The sequence below is a fragment of the Ricinus communis genome, chromosome 6 (assembly GCF_019578655.1).
Source record: "Ricinus communis isolate WT05 ecotype wild-type chromosome 6, ASM1957865v1, whole genome shotgun sequence".
Classification (NCBI taxonomy): domain Eukaryota; kingdom Viridiplantae; phylum Streptophyta; class Magnoliopsida; order Malpighiales; family Euphorbiaceae; genus Ricinus; species Ricinus communis.
The window spans coordinates 22601003-22618513 of NC_063261.1; the positions used below are offsets into that span (position 1 = coordinate 22601003).

The 17511-nt window shown below is 32.9% G+C and overlaps 2 protein-coding genes across 5 annotated transcripts; one reads left to right on the plus strand and one right to left on the minus strand.

The window, feature by feature from the left end:
- Positions 1-3190: 3190 nt before the first annotated feature.
- LOC125370320 (secreted RxLR effector protein 161-like) lies at positions 3191-3718 on the plus strand. The gene has a single exon (XM_048375350.1). It carries the CDS (start codon positions 3191-3193, stop codon positions 3716-3718), a length of 528 nt encoding a protein of 175 aa, XP_048231307.1.
- A 6814-nt stretch (positions 3719-10532) lies between these two features.
- Positions 10533-16649, minus strand: LOC8287507 (guanylyl cyclase 1). 4 transcript variants are annotated; one of them, XM_048375738.1, is made up of 11 exons: positions 16401-16649; positions 15298-15609; positions 15021-15145; positions 14344-14407; positions 13821-13895; positions 12688-12776; positions 12520-12581; positions 12263-12335; positions 12031-12106; positions 11224-11283; positions 10533-10968 (listed from the first exon to the last, which is right to left on the minus strand). In XM_048375738.1, exons 2-11 carry the CDS (start codon positions 15472-15474, stop codon positions 10810-10812), a joined length of 960 nt encoding a protein of 319 aa, XP_048231695.1. In that variant the 5' UTR covers positions 15475-15609; positions 16401-16649; the 3' UTR covers positions 10533-10809. The 4 variants fall into 4 exon arrangements, with proteins under 4 accessions (XP_048231695.1, XP_048231694.1, XP_015577887.2 ...); XM_048375737.1 differs by having other exon boundaries at positions 14344-14455; positions 16401-16643; XM_015722401.3 differs by having other exon boundaries at positions 10533-10851; positions 14344-14455; positions 16401-16635.
- Positions 16650-17511: the final 862 nt, after the last annotated feature.

Below are 17511 nucleotides of genomic sequence, written 5' to 3' on the forward strand. Positions count from 1 at the left end.
TAACTACTAGTATCTTGTATGGAGTCTCCTTCTTATGGCTAATTAACTAAGCCAATTCTGCATAATAAAGCATCAAAGTATTTTCACTTCTATTTGTGTGTTAATATCAGTTTTAACCTTAACAAATCTGGTATCAGAGCTGTCAAAGAAGACTGATCTGGGGTGAGGGAAACACGAGTGAATCAGGGAGAGAAACTTGAGTAAAATTGCAGAGGGAAACACGAGTGAATCATGGAGAGTTATCAAACAAGATGGCAGAATTAAGCAATTTTGCTCCGTCGTGCATTCCCAAATTTGATGGAGACTATGAAACATTGTCTGATGCACAAAGAAAGACTCTTGACGAAGCAAGATTGAAGGATCTGAAAGCAAAGAATTATCTTTTTAGCTCAATCGATAAGACCATTCTCAAGACAATTACTTTGAAGGAGACCTCCAAGCAATTATGGGACTCAATGAAGATCAAATATCAAGGAAACGCAAGAGTGCAACGTGCCTAGTTGCAGACTTTACGAAGGAACTTTGAATTGCTTGACATGAAGAGTGAAGAATCTGTCTCAGACTATTTTGTAAGAGTAATGGTAGTGGCTAATGACATGAGGAACTGTGGAGAAGATATGGCAGACGTCAAGATCGTGGATCAAATTCTACGCACCTTAATTGAGAACTTCCATTACATTGTTTGTTCAATTGAGGAGTTAAAGATATTGATAGTCTCTGAGTTGATGCTCTACAAAGCTCATTGCTAGTCCATGAGCAGAATTTTAAAAAATCTGTCAATGGTGGAGAAGAGCAGGTGTTGAAGGTTACTCATGAAGATCGTGGAAGCAGAGGCAGAGGAATGCAAGGTCGAGGAAGAGGGAGAGGCAGAGGAAGGCCACTGAACAAAGCGGTAATTGAGTGCTTTAAATGCCATCAACTTGGACATTTTCAATACAAATGTCCAGAACGGGATCGAAAGGCTAACTATGCCGAGATAGAGGAGGAGGATGAGATGCTGCTCATGGCGTTTGTAGAGACAAACAATGCAAAGAAGGAAGAATTATGGTTTTTAGATTCAGGGTGCAACAACCATATGTGCGGCAGCAAGCTATGGTTCTCAGATTTTTATGAAGATTTTCGTCACTCCGTGAAGGTGGGGAATGACTCTCGGATGAAAGTGATGGGGAAAGGGAACATACGTCTGAAAATAGATGGGGTAACTCATACTGTCACTGATGTCTTTTTTGTGCCTGATTTGAGAAGTAATTTACTCAGTATAGGACAACTCCGAGAAAGAGGAGTTACTATCCTAATACAACATGGAATATGCAAGTTGTTTCATCCAAAGAAGGGTCTGATAATGCAAAGATGGATGACAACAAATCGAATGTTCATGTTAATTGCAAACAAATCAGAAGCAGCAATTGGAGAGTCAAAGTGCCTACAAACTACGACAGAAGATGAGTTCAGACTTTGGCATCATAGGTACGGGCACTTGAGCTATAAAGGTTTAAGAACCTTGAAATATCAAAACATGGTGAGAAGGATGCCAATTTTAAAAGGCACAACAGCAGCAACATGCACCAGTTGTTTAATTGGGAAACAACATCGAGAGACCATCCCGAGTGCATCAAGAAGGTTACAGCTGGTACATTCAGACTTATGTGGTCCGATAACCCCTGGCTCAAACAGTGATAAGAAATACAAACTTACCTTCATTGGCGACTATAGCAGAAAGGTATGGATCTATTTCTTATCAAACAAATCTGATACCTTTAATCTATTCAAGAAATTCCAAAGTCAAGTCGAGAAAGAGGCTGGAGAAACATAGGGTTGCTTGCGGACTAACAAAGGAGGAGAATTTAACTTTAAATGAGTTTAAAATATTTTGTGAGGAAACAGGCATAAGCAGGTAACTCACAACAGCATTCATACCACAGCAGAATGGAGTAGCCGAATGCAAAAATCGTACCATCATGAATATGGTGCGATGCATTCTGAATGACAAAGAAGTTCCTAAGAGGTTTTGGCCAGAAGCAGCTAGATGGGCAGTGGATGTGTTAAACAAGAGTCCGACTTCTGTGATAAAGGAGAAGACACTTGAGGAGATGTGGAGTGGAGTGCAACCAAATGTAGACTATTTCAGAGTGTTTGGCTGTTTGGCTCATGTGCACGTTCCAGACCAGAGAAGGAAGAAGTTGGATGACAAGAGTGTTACTTGTGTATTAATTGTATAATGAGTCAAAAGCATATCGACTATTTAATCCAATTATGGAAACAGTAGTGATGAGTCTTGATGTTGTATTTGAGGAAGAAAGAGGTTGTGTGTGGGAGAAAGCAATCGGAGAGACTAGTGATGAACAGTTGATCTGGGAAGGATGTGATAAAGAGCCCGGTGCAACTGATCTAGAGCAAGAAGCACTAAGAGATGCTGATGAAGAACGAGAAAGAAACACCAGGGTTCAAAAAGCACCCTCTTATTTACAGGACTACAAAACTGGGAAGGGACTCTCAGAAGAAGAAGAAACCAGTAATCTGGTCATGTATGCTAGTCTTGAGGATCCAACCACATTCGAAGAGGCTGAGGGAGATGAAAAAATGGAGGAAAGCAATGGAATCTAAATTGGAAGCAATAGAAAGAAATAAGACATGGTGTCTTACATATTTACCTACATGAGCAAAGAAAATTGGCATCAAGTGGGTATATAAGACTAAATTAAATGAAAGAGGTGAAGTAGACAAGCACAAAGCCCGGCTTGTAGCCAAGGGCTATGCGCAGCAATAAGCAGCGGACTACAATGAAGTATTCGCACCAGTAGCAAGATGGGATACAATACGCATACTTTTAGCCTTGGCTGCGCAGAAAGGATGGTGGGTTTATCAGCTCGATGTAAAAAGCGCATTTTTACATGGTGAGCTATGTGAAGATGTCTATATTGAGCAGCCACAGGGGTACATTCAAAAGGGAGAGGATAATAAAGTATATAAACTCAGCAAGGCTTTATACGGATTAAAGTAGGCACCACGCGCATGGTATAGCAGAATTGAGGCATACTTCTCTAAGGAAGGATTTTTGAAGTGTGAATACGAGCATACACTATTTGTCAGAACAGGAGAAGGTAACAAAATTCTCATTGTCTTTTTATATGTAGACGACTTGATATTTACTTGGAATGATAATATTATGCTTGTAAAATTCAAATCGTCCATGAAAGAGGAGTTCGACATGACTGACTTGGGAAGAATGAAGTACTTTCTTAATGTCGAAGTCATGCAAGGAGCTAAAGGGATTTTTATTAATCAAAAGAGGTATGCTGGGGAACTTTTGAAGAGGTTTAATTTGCACAGTGGCAATGCAGTAAAAAACCTAATTGTGCCGGGATCAAAACTTTCCAAGGAAGGTGAAGGAGCTAAAGTGGATGCAACGTTGTACAAATACCTGATTGGGAGTCTGACGTATATCACAGCTACAAAGCCAGATTTAATGTATGTTGTGTGTCTACTTAGCAGGTATATGGCAGACCCTACTGAGCAGCATATGCAGGCCGCAAAAAGAGTACTGCGTTATTTGAAGGGTACCATGTCATTTGGTTTGTTCTACAAGAAGGGAATGGTTGAAGAGTTAACTGCCTATACAGACAGCGATTACGCAAGCGATGTGGATGATAGAAGGAGCACAAGTGGGTATGTATTTCTTTTGAATGGTGGAGTTGTATCATGGGCATCCAAGAAATAACCTGTTGGGACATTATCCACAACAGAAGCTAAATTCATTGCAGCAGCCTCCTGTGCATGTCAGTGTGTTTGGATGAGAAGAATCTTGGAGAAATTCGGGTTGGAGAAGCCAATATGCACTACAATCATGTGTGATAATAATTCAGCAATCAAATTGTCAAAGAATCCTGTACTTCATAGTCGAAGCAAACACATTGACATCAGGTTTCATTTTCTGAGGGATCTTACAAAGGAAGGAGTTGTCAAGCTGGTTCATTGTGGCACAAAAGACCAAATTGCAAACGTCATGACCAAGCCTTTACGGCTATAAGCTTTTACAAAGTTGTGTGACAAGTTAGGAGTGTGTGAAAGGTTAAACTGATTGCTACTGCATTCAGTTTACAAGAGGCATTGTTAGGCTTGATTAAGTCTTTAAGTTATAAATAATCTCCTAGTTTTTAGGAGTCTATTAGTTGTTCTATTTTTATGATTTGTTTTTATCTCCCGTAACTAACTGCTAGTATCTTGTATAGAAGACCTAGTCTTCTTCTTATGGCTAATTAACTAAGCCAATTCTGCATAATAAAGTATCGAAGTATTTTCACTTCTGTTTGTGTGTTAATATCAATTTTGAGCTTAACACTTGATAGCCGATCAAATTATTTTAAATTTATATAGCTGAGTAACTAAATCTAAATTTTAGGAGGATTGACTTTGGTTAGATTTTATCCGAGAACGAGATACATATTTAACAAGAAAAAAAATGATCTTAGAGGGATTTAGAATTTTCTTTATAATATCTCCGTGTAGATCAATAAGACTTTAAGATCCCATATAAGAGTCTGAAATACATCATATTAGGTACATATAATTTGAATAACTCAATTACTCTCAACTTTCATAATTCTTTCCTATTTGGAAATGTTTAATTCTTTCTTTTTCTTTTCCATTTTTTCTTTCTTAATAGGGATTAATTAAATTCATTAATGTTAATATTTAATTGAAATCCATTAAGAAATTCATTTAATTTAGTAAAAATATATGAGAAATAAAGTAAAATAGAAATGATAAAGTTAAAGAAGATATTTAGTGTTGTAGAATACATTGACAAACTAATGTATAATTCATTTACAAATTTTACCTATTTTGATAGAATTTAATTTAATTATAATTAATTCTCTACAAATTTAAATATATAGAATTCTAAATTAACTTTTATTTCATTCAAAATACATAAATTTTATATTTACAATAAATTTCAACCAAACACAATATAAAAGAGGTCAAATTCATTATAAAAATACAAATTTCTTCAAATAGTTTCTCAAAAATTACTCATTTAGTCATGTTAGAAGAGGGGAGTATAGGAGTTGATAATGGTGATTGGGACCTTACAAAATTAACTTTTGAGTAGGTGTCAAGTTACTTTCCATTATAGTCCCCAAATATTTCATGTGTACTCTCTACTTCTGCTCTGGCAAAAAATTTAGTTAGGTCACCTTCCCTTTCCCAACCAAATGACTTTTGTGGGTTTCCTAGGTATCCTTATTCATTTTATTGGGGACCCATAGTAAATTCAACATCTTATATCAAATCCACAGCAGGTAATCTTTTTCCCCCCCCTCTTGTTTGATTGATTTTTCACAAGTTGGAATGGGCCATGATAAGTAATTTCAATTGTACCTTGGCCATAATTTTGTCTTTCAGATTTTTTCTGATTTTGCCACCTGATTTCAAAATCTTTATGGAGTTGGGATTGTGGCTCCCACTAACACATGCATTGGATACCATTGTATTTTAGGTTATATTTGTGTATTGTATACCATAGACTATCTTTGTCCTACAAGTGAGTCCAATTGAAGTGGTCAATGGTCAAAATATTGAAAGAAGTGCTCTAATTCTATCATTTTAGAGATTAAGGCAACTTTATTTATTTCTTTAGATATTGTATTTGTTAGTTTAAGATTTAATAATCATAATTTTGTTTTACAAAAAGAGTATGGAAACACTGAGAACTCTTTCATACAGAAAAAGACCCAAAGGGAAAACAAGTAACATAATGTCTAAAAGTTAAATAAAACTCTAATACTCTCTCTTGAGTTTTCTCAATCATTATCTTTTACTAAGATTTTTATTTTCTCCCTCCTATTATTTTTTAGATAATAGTTGGATATATATTTTATTTCACAGAAAAGATATTTTAAAAGAAAATTGAATTTTTATAAAATTATTTCTAAAAGTTAAAATTAAAAGTATTTGACATTTTAAGAAAATAAATTTTTTATTATTTATTTTAAAAACAATAACCTCCATAAAAATTAATTATTTATATATATAAGTGAAAATATATTAGTTAATTGAGTTCTATCAAATTAATTTTTTTTATTTAATCGCTGTAAGTAAGTTATTCTTTTAATATAATAAAAAAAATTTCTTAATTAAAGCCGATATTTGATTAGAAATGTAATTTATTAATCAATAAATTAATAGAAAAAATTATAAAACTAGATATAAATTTGAATTCTATATGTCAAAATAAAAATTGTATATGTCAAAATTTAAGTATATATATTAAAAAAATTTAAAATGAATATATATATATATATATATATATATATCCCAACGAGAATAGAAGCGAGTCGCTTCCGGCTTAGCTTGTAGTTGTAGTTTTTTAGTTTTAGCTTATGTAGTGGTCGGACTTCCTACACGCACGCGCCCGCCAGAATGCCTCCTTGGTTCGGGACGAAGCCAAGCCGATACATACGATAGGCGAAGGAAAGACTCCCATTTTATTTAATAGCGCCTGGGGAATGCAAGTTTGATCGAGAATTGGAGAGGAGAGGTGGAAGAAAAGGCTCAGGATGGATTTAGGAGTCTTTGTGCGAGCCGTATGCGGTGAGAGTCACACGTATGGTAACGAGGGGGGTCGCGTCTATATGTGTAGTGTGGTGGTTGGGCCTACCCACCCTATTTGTTCCATGATCTATGGGTCTACTGGATATATATATATATATATATAAAAAGAGGCATGCCAAAAATTTCTAGAATGATTTAAAGATAAAAAGCAAAAGAAAAAAATAGAAAAAGAAAAAGGAAACATTAATATTCAAAGAATATCATAATTAAACCAAATAAGAGAAGGGAAAGGATAGAACAACAACACTACTTAGGAACAAAGAAAACTATAGCATCAACAATGACAAGAAATTTGGAAGATAGAAAAGCCACTTCAGCTTTGTTCACGAGAGACAATAATAAAATAAATAGCCACTGAATTTTATTTTTATTTTATTATAAAACTCTAATTTAATTTATATTAATCATTTAATTTAATTAGTTACAATTTTAGTTACTTGTCAATAAGAAGATTTACATGTCATGTTTCTCCTATTTAATTATTTTTTTTATTGTCTGTTATTCCAAATATTAATCTTTCATTTGTGAGATGACTAAATTAAAATATAATTAAAGTTAAATGATTGAAACAAATTTTTACTGAAATATAGAACTAATGATCATTATATAACACTCATAATTCGGAAAGTAAATGAGGGAAAAGAAAATTCTTTTGATATAAGGAAAAAGGAAATTAATTCAGTCACAATACCACTCATTTTAGAGATTTAGAAACAAACTGTTTTTCTTTTATAAAATCTCTAGGCATGCATAGTACGATATCATTTGGACGGTTACCTTAAATATTTGTTCATGTCAAATATGCAATTAAATTCTTTTTCCAAATTATACTGAAAATAAATGTTATTTTATTGCATTATATAAAGTTGCTCGTTTTATGATACAGAAATTATAGATTTAAATCAGGAGAACATCTCCAGGCACTAGATAATCATCCCAAAACTAATTAAAAATCATGAAAGCTTGGAATGCCCTTTTTGTGTATTGTGAATGAATCAAATGAAAGTTCATATTGTCACATTTATAGTTTAATAATAGAAATAGTTCCCCCCCCTCTTCTTTTAGCCAAGATTCCTGAAAATTGCATAAAATGCAATGAAGGTAATTTATGAATTGCATATTAATCTTGCCCATGTGACTAACAGATTTTAAATTAATCACCCTAGAGCTAGACCCCAATTAGATTTAGGACCATACACAATGAACATGTCTTGCCAAATGCCAAAACAGAAAATGGTTCTCATCTTTGGCAGATTTGGTTGGCTTGTGAGAGGGAAACAAGAAATAGAAAATGTACAAAAATCTAATAGAGAGAGAGAGAAGTACCCTAATCTCCAATGGACTTAGACCTAAATCTTAAAAAGAAAATTTTTTTTAAAAAAAACCCACAAGACAAAGTCCCATAATTTAGGAGAATGATAGATCAAATGTCCCACCCTTTTGTAACACTAAGTTATGTGCTTCTAAATTATACATCATGTATAGTTTTTATTATAGTTTTTGTGAATGTTGTCTTGTACTTGTCATGGGCACTACAATTAGAAATGGATCCACATGCTTTCTTTTCTTTCTTAACTATTTTGTGATAAAATTTATATGGCAAAGAATTTTATTCGAATTGGGTTTGTTCTTAGTAGGGAGTAAGTATGTGAGAGAATGGAGCATTGTGGAAACATAAACTTTGCTTTATGCTATACCACCAAATGATTGTCTCTGCTCTTTTTCTTGAGATAATTATATTTTGAACCTAATTTTAAGTTAATTTTAATACGAATTACAGTTTACTCATTTAGGAATTGAAATATTGCATTTAGTTGTTCTAATTACTCTTTTGATAGAGGTGACCAAAGTATAATGTAAATAAAATATGATTAAAGTTGAATAATTGAAATGAAATAAAAGTAAAAATTTAATAACTAAATTAAAATTGAAATATAGAAAATTAGAGTTTGATTATACAGCATAATACTCCCATTGCATCATTCTCTTCTTAAGATTAAATAATTATAGTGGATTATTAACTCCATAACCCAAAGAACCTTTTCACATTCCTCTGTAAAATAAAAACAATAACAAAAGAATTATCAATAGAAAATAAATCCTGAGGGAACTGACAGAAACGCAATCCATAATCTGTTTTGCAGTATGTATAAGTTGTGTTAGTTCTTGTACTTATATGGAAAGTCTTAGTTGGATTCTTCTCTCCCTGAATATAATTATGAAGTTCTAATTGTACTTATTTAATATATATAGAAAATATTTTTATCATTTCAGTTCTCACTTTGCCTAATTTCAGGTTTAGATTCCATGACTGACCCCCAATGATATATGACCATATAAGATCTCTAATTAAAAGAAAAATCCCAATTGCATTGCACTACCTCAAAAGGAACGCTTTGAAGATGAAAAGAAAAAGGCAAAAGATTGTTCCATTCATGTCAATACCATTTGCATAGAAAAGATTTATTAAGGAATAATAGCTTATTATATTTATATAGCACTGTCACTGTGTTTGTTTTCAGTTTGACCCATGTTTGGTATAATATTAAAAAGAATAGAAACAATTTTGTTTTTAATTATTTATTGTGATTGGCAAGATAGAAAGTGGTAGAAACACAGAGAAAAGGGAAACAGATAAGAACAAATAATGATGCAATAACTAGGTGGTATTAGACATGAATATAGAACAAGGTATGGGGTCAGTGTATGGAGAGACATGTTTACATTGTTCTATGGAAAAAAAAAAGAAAGAAAGGGAGTTTGTGTGTCTGTCGGATGGCCTTGTTTCTGGAGATTCTTGGAACTTGTCTTCCCCACTCTTTTTGCTTCTTTGTATCCACCTTCACTTTTGACTTGATTCCCTCTTCCATGTTCTTGCTATATCACCCCTTCCCTTTTCTTTTTATAATTAATAAACTCATATTGGCTTGAAAATTGGGTTACTACACAGAATTTAGAGATTATTTCAAATTATTTATCGATGTTGATATAGAGTTGTTTTTATGTCGAGTGATAATCTAAAACTTTTATTTATAGATTTATTCCGGTGATAAATGTATATATTAATTAAAATAAAACTTTAGTTCATTTATAATTTTTTAAAAAATAAGTCAAGATTATTTAATTTTATATAAGTTAATAAATAATTTTAAACACTAAAATACTCATATATAAAATACTATTTACTAGTAACCTATATATCAATAATCACACAAAATATAAGAAAGTCTCAAATATTAATGTTTAGAGTCCCAATGTTACTGAACTTTAGCTAACATCAGTACAATTCATAATTACTAATCAGAGATGGGCAAATCCTAGTTGTTGATATTTAATATTTCAGTGTCACTGTGGAGTCCTTAGTTCGTAATGCACTAAATTAAGGGTTGCAGAGACACTGAGAGATTCGTAAATTTGGACAAATTTAATGTTTGATTTGATAGAAATAAGATAAAATTGATGAACTGTTCAAACCCTGTAATACATTAAAATCCCTAGGAACGTAGAATCCTGAGTTTCATTTAAGAGGTGAATTATGTAAGAGTCCCTTATTCTAATCAGTGACGCCAAAATTAATCTTTGAAGGCGGTTCAAGAAAGAACAAATCAGATGTCACTGTTTTTCAAGATCGGAAGAGGATTCATGGCCTGAAAATCTTCAACTCCTCAAACTCATCAATGTGTCCCAGTTCATGAAGAGAGAGGCGACCCATTTGAATGAATGTTTCATGTTTTCCTTTTGCAATTTGCAAGGGCTATAAATAAAACCCTCCGTTCCACATCCAGGACACGTGTGAATCTCAATCAGTTGAAGTCAGATTTGGTACACAAACTTGGCAGTTGCAGATATGTGCAAAATGATGCATTTAATCCTGTCACGGGCTTTGCAGAGTTTGCTAGTAAAATAAATGCACACAGAGAAAATTTAAAGGCCATCATTCACTTCATAGCTGAAGTCCTCATGAAAATTATATCTGGTTTCTATTCTAGGCTTTTGACTGTCCAGAAGCAATATTTAACAACCCAGGTCCAAATTCATGACCTAAAAATCGACCGTAAAAACCCTACTCTCCTCCCCTTGCTATTTAATAATAAATAATAACCACCCTTCTTGAAAATTTGGAACGTTCGAGCTCATTCAATGGGAGAGATGCCCAGCTGCAGGCATTCATTTATGTGTGCGCATGAGCTCACTGAATCAAAATTTAGTGCGATGGAATGGAAGGAGTCCGGACAAAAGCTGAAAATGACCAACAGGGCCGTCAACCATTAGCCAAACTTGGGGGAAGAACAGAACATAACAGAACAGAACCGAACCCCCAGCATCAAGAATAATCTTGAGGTCCAGAAGTTTACACTGTTTGAAAATAGAACCATAGACGTTAAAAATAAAAACTTTCATCCTGTTACATGTTACTTGATAATGTACAATTATGAAGTACGGCTGCGTAAACTATTTATGAACAGATTGGTGTAACCACAAGCTAAAACTAGAAATACTTTACACGCATATTATGCACAACTGTTGTAATATACATGCTAAAGAATCATGCAACCAACTATCATTAAGCTTAGCTTGGAGTTAAGTACTACAATGTCCGAAAATATTTACAAGTGGAAAGTATTGCCCAGAAGAACTGTTTTGTTGCTCATTGCTCTTCTCTAGAGATATCTGCATAGACAAATTACAAACAGAAAGTGATAGTTAGAAGATGAATAAGTGGGTCATTCAACTTCTTTCTATCATTAGGTTACGACCAAATCATAACTGGGATCATGCCTGCAAAGGAGGTAAATGCCTCCTTTACGTACATGACTGGACATATAGTTATTCTACCATGAGAGCGAACGCACTCAATCAACTTGGATTTTCAGAGATTAAATACAAAAAATAACTAAAAATAGTTTTTGATCAGTGACCAAGGTAGCAAGTATTTGCTAGAGTATAGCCACTTCTTCCAGGCCCAAGTTTTTCTCTTCTGAAAACTTTTTTATTTGATCAGATAATAATCAGATGATAGTCTTTTATCTTCAGTAATAGAATGCAGTTGACACCTGAATTTTGATAATTTAGTAACTTCAACTCTTAATTTAATTTAGCAGACAGCTGAAACTTCATGTTTGTAAATATTTAAACACCTTTAACTCTCATTTTATTCTAACAAACATTTAATTTTTTTTTTTAAACACCTAAACACAATATATATGGACATGTTAAATAAAGTCGCATATTATTTAAAATATTAAAGAAAAAACAAGTTAAAATGTCTATTGAATTGCATGAAAAGTTAAAATGTTAAAAGTGATCAAACGGCCGAGGTTTAAATGTCCAAATATGCATTTGACACTTATCTTTAAAAGAATTGCAAATTCTGATGCCATACACATACAAGAGATAAAGTCAATTAAGTTAGGTTACCAGGAGAAGATCTTCATCAGTACCAAAGGATTTGCGCGCTTCTTCTAGGCATTTTGATGAGATTCTCTCACTTATCCTGCATTAATTCCAAAACTTCATTCTTCCACCAAAAAATTAAAGCACAAGTTGCTAAAAGAACAGTAGTTGGGGAAATGTTGATTTTCAGAAAGTGCAGCAAAATGTTAAATTTTGTAAGGTTGATTTTTAAAAGTCGGTCCACACAAGGAGATACCTAGAACTGGCAGGATCTCGAATCTCAAACTCGTCCGCATTAGCATCGTAGCCACATATCACAACATAGTGACCTAATAAGACATAAAGATCTTGTATAAGCCAAATTCTGCCACGAATAGACAAGTCCAAGAAAATAATCTTTCCAGCATTTACTTTTGATGAAATTATTGACGACTAGAAGTGATTGATTAGAACATATGCAAATGAATATTCAGTAGGCAAACATAGGAAAGAAGAGAAATTGCTGTCGCTCACCGGTGTAGCTAGATTTGCTGTCTTTCAGGCCTGATAATATAACATCCTCCACCCAAGACCGACTGACATGAAAGTTTACCGAAATAGTTAATCTCGGGCTGTTGTTACAATATAAGAAGTCGCTTGAAAAAAAGAAATCAGATGCAAGATAATACAGAAGATTTATACCTCAGTTTATACTGGTCAACCAAAGCAACTGCAATGTATTTTCCTGACAAGATGAAAAGAGAAATTTCTTTTTCGTTTATTGACCTGCACTGTAAAAGGGGAAGGTTCACAAACTTAACCTATATAAGTAACTAATACAGAAAAGAAATACATCAAGAAAAAGAAAATTCCAAGAATCAAAAAGTTTAAAATTTTGTCTAAATATTTACAATTTCAATGCCTGAAAAGCATTTCTGTGATTTTCAGCTTTGCTGGAACTATAGTTCTTTTCTAGGAGTTATTATCTCAAGTCTTTCCTAGTTAGCTTTGGTATATAATTTTCCTAGTATAGAGTTACTAATTCTACTAGGATTGGGATTAGGATTAGCAGTCTAAAGCCTTTAGGTTTTAGGATTAGTTACTCCTGTAAGCATTTAAGCTTGTAATTTTAGTTGAGAGTTTAATTAAAATCATAGCTATGTTGCTATTTTGAATTGTGTGAATCAATTCTTCCCTAGGTGTGTGATTCTGAAAAGCTTCTAGGTGTGATTCTTAGAAGTTTTTCTATCTTTATTTTGCTCATTAACATTTAAAATATGAAATTCTATGATAAACATCTGATTTCAGCCTTTAACTTCTCTATTTTCCATAAATTTACCCATATAACAGATCAATACTGCACCAGTTTGGTATCAGAGCTTTAAGATCCTTTTAGCTTGATGTTTTAATCTTCATCAACAATGGGAATATATGACTATGCTATGAAAGAGGTGATCCTATAAAATTTGTGAAGGGGAACATAAAATATACAGCACAAATCAAGGGCCGTCTGCGAGGGATATTTACTTTCTCTGACTACTCTTCCATGAGCCCTACTGTTTCAGCAATCATATTAGCAACGAGCTAAAAATCTATACTAAATTTCAATGATCTCAAAGAATCTAAAAATAATTTGTAACGAAAAACAAAGTGTTGATTCATTTGCTTAAATTGCACTAATGCAGGAGCTGGTATTATAGTTATCCATCATGCAGCATTCACATTATTTACTGAAAAAACGCACTTGTGTCGCAACGAACTTTTAAAATGGTAAAACATTCTACAAAGCTATGACATATTAATCTGACTCGTTCTTCTGGATGAATGTCATATACCTGTATATTAATTCCCTTTTCCCGTGCTTTTTGAAAGAGCCTGTCTACTCGCACTAGATCAGTAGGCAGTTGTTCCTGCAAAAAAAGAAATGTTACCTGTTAGGAGAAAAATTAAGTATGAAAGCAAGTTCAATAAATGATATAAACATCTTGAGATTGGTAAAACCCCTAAAGCAATTAAGGTAACATTCTAATTTCTTTTTTGAGTGCCTGCTATTGCTAGCAGAGGGGTGACATACTCATACATGCAATATAGCATATTGAAAGACAGCATCACATACATGTGCCTGCGTGTAAGTGGAAGGTGCTATTACACTATAATGTGTAGTAAGACATTTGGTACTGAGTCAACTGAGCATTAATAATAAATCTCATACTATTAGACAAAAGAAGATGCCTGTCAACAAGTTAATATCCAGTCAATTTGCAACAAGTCAACAACAGATGAGAAATAACAATGCTACTGAGTAAGCTGTAAGAAGGAAAAAAAGAAAAACAAAAGGTCATAAAGATAGGATATTACCTTGTAAAATGTCTCAGCAGAGTAATTTGGATTTGCTCCAAGTGTTACTGTGAAGTAGGAAAACCTAACAGAAAATTTCTGCAGTAAATATGCCAGATCAACGGTCCATATGCTGCAAACAGGATGTCAATAGTAAGATTCGTACAAGTTTTTCAGACCAACTCTTAGGACAACCAACAAACTGATTTATTTGTGCGCTCAGATGCAATACTCAATAGACATCATAACAGAAGTAAAAGGCTATATCATGCAGCATAACTACTAAACCAACAAAATCTGGTAGCAAATCGACAAGATTGTCACGTATCATCAGCATTCCATGCTGACCTCAGTTAGACCTTGATTATCTTCCCAAGATGACTTCCCCATGGACAACAGAGTTTTTTTTTTATCTTTATTAGCCTCTTTGGGCATTGAAGTTTGTATTATTTATACTGCTGTTAGAGCTGTTGTAAGAAGCAGCTTGAAACTTTTGATTCACTGTTTTGAGTTTTTATGACTAGGGTCTATCATACTTATATTCAAATAATAGCCTCCAATTAGCATATTCAAGAAGGTGTATTTCTTAACAGTAGCTCCAACAGAAAAGCACTGCACAAGTAAGCTAAATGAAATCCTGAAAATTACTTCCAGAAGATAAAATTAATCTAATTTCTGATTTGGGAAGCACAATATACCTAGTTGTACTGCATAATTCTGCCAAAGCCTGGATACTGCAATTGTTAATGCCAATAGTATTCAAAGCCATTAGAACACAAGCAAGGCCACAATCCCAAGAGTGCAGCTGGCTAACATGTGGAACCTATGATGCACCAAGACACTTGATGGATTCAAATTAGAAAAGTTAATGAAAAACTTTTGCGGAAGATATAGATGATTAGCAAATTTATTCCATTGCACCACTATTTCATCAACCCTTAGAAAATGAGAAGCATAAAGTCATTGTGTCCTTACTTCTACAAAGTGCGAACCTCCCAAGACTCCATCTTGGCATTTTCTACTACTTGATGATGGCTCACAAGGGAGACATTCTCTTGCATTTATATTATCTCCATCTGAACCATTTACATTTTCTTCTGCTTCTTCTTCCACGTTAAAAATCTTGCTTAATAGAAAATATAATGGCCACATCAGCAACCAAATTAAAAATGTAATTAAACAATAATGTTAACCCTCAATCATAGCTTCAGTTTGCTTAGTAAATATGCTCAATCAGCTTTCTCTTCAGGTCCTTCAAAAGTGCTCCAAGAGCATAAACACTCTCACCTGTCGCAGATTAAACATACAACAGATAAACTTTCCACCAATAACTATGAAAAAGAAAGTATAGCTAAGATTCTGAATCCTCCACGTTAAACAAATAGCAATAATATGCTAGTTTGACCACATAGCAATCACAATTGATAGGTCTCAAGAGCTGCAAAACCTCAACTCAGCTTATACAAGTTGTAGAATAAAATAGATCCAAACAAACCAAGACTGGAACATCTCATGCTTGCATCAAATTCCCCTACTGTTTCTTTATAATCAAATTGCAATATCATGAAAAGGTTTCATATCAAAATCCAAAATTGTCATGACTACACAGTTTTAAATCGAAATTAAATCGCTTGCAAGAGTACAGAGGTAATGTACATCGAAACAGCATGCAAAAAAGGTCAACGGACTGATAAATGAGTTCCAGCCCCACACTTAAACAACCATACTACATCCGAAGATTTCAAGGAAATAATGATCCAAAAGCATTAACAACCCCTCAATTAATTTATATATAACAACTCAATTAACGATCTAGCATGAACTACTATAGTAATTGATCAATCCCTATTCAACTAATCTGAGGAACTTTCAAAACCAGAAAAGATAACTTAGAAGCTATGTACGCCAACAAGATTATGCAAAAAAAAAAAAAAAAGACTAATAATTTCCTTATGCAGAATAGTCCAAAGATTAGTTCTTTACATATATACATTAAGAAACATACATACAAGTATGTAAAGGTGCAAGGCATGGATACCCTTATAGAAAAAAAAAAAAAAGCGAGAGAAAGAGAATACCTTTGGAGAAGAAGAATGGAAGGTATTGAAGTAGTTCAAACTTTGTCGGAGAAATCAGAAAGTCTGATTCAGCTGTTAAATTGCTTTGATTCGTGTTTTTTTTTTTTTTTTTTCTTAAATGAAGTTTTCTTGATGATTATCCTGTTTATCTTCGAAAAGAAAAAAAGAAAAAAGAAAAAGGAAAAGCAAGAATTAATATAATGTATTAAATGCTGTTAAGAGACAATTGGGTCCTGGTTTGTTGCGTTGATTGCTAGTAGTTCGCTGTCAAATGGCTAGCTTGCGGTGGCGAGGTGAACATCTCTTGTTTTTCCTTTCCTTTTTGGGCTTCTAGGCGGCCCTTTGATTGAGGTTGCCAAATTTGCTTTTTGGACAGAACCAAATTTAAATCAAATGATGTCAAAAGAAGTTATTTCAATACAATTATTTAATGATATTGATTAGAATAAGCTTAATCGTTGAAAGAACTTTATATTTGTTATTAAGTTTATCATTTAATTTTTAAATTTAAAATTTTTAATATTAATATTATTTTTAATTCTAGTATTCAACGAAATTATTAATTCAATTTATTTATAATATAAACTCTAACAATAAATAAAAAGATAAAATGGGTCACCACTCCTATTACAAAAGACTTCATTATTTAAGTATATAAAATTAGTAAAAATATTTAAATTAAAAAATTAAAAATTTAATTTTTAGTAATAGAATGTTGATTATTTTTTTATTTTTCCTCAAAGTGCACACTGCACTATAGTTAGTAAAATTAATAGATAATTTAATTAAAAATAAAAATAAAATTAATATTAATATATGATGCTGAAATTAAAAAATTAAAAAAGATATACTAAATTTAATAATAAAAATTGAATCAAACTTATCATTATTGATATAACTCGTCATATTGATAATTTCACGAGAGTTTAACGACCTGCCATCTGCACTAAATACTCTTCCATTTTCGACCTCTGGTAATACAAAAAGTCATGCTTCCTATCGCCATGGACATAATCTCTATAATCCTCCAGCCAAGTCCTATAAATACTACAGGGACATTATCCATTCAAGGTAATAACATTATAACTTTTTTAGTCTAAATACTTATTGT

Coding starts and splice junctions, on each gene's coding strand:
- LOC125370320 (XM_048375350.1), top strand. CDS start 3,191: ATGAAAGAGGAGTTCGACATGACTGACTTGGGAAGAATGAAGTACTTT.
- LOC8287507 (XM_048375737.1), bottom strand. CDS start 15,474: ATGTGGCCATTATATTTTCTATTAAGCAAGATTTTTAACGTGGAAGAA. Junction 12,582..12,687: donor GTTGACCAGTATAAACTGAG/GTATAAATCTTC, acceptor CTTTCATGTCAG/TCGGTCTTGGGTGGAGGATG. Junction 12,107..12,262: donor CGAGATCCTGCCAGTTCTAG/GTATCTCCTTGT, acceptor GAATTAATGCAG/GATAAGTGAGAGAATCTCAT.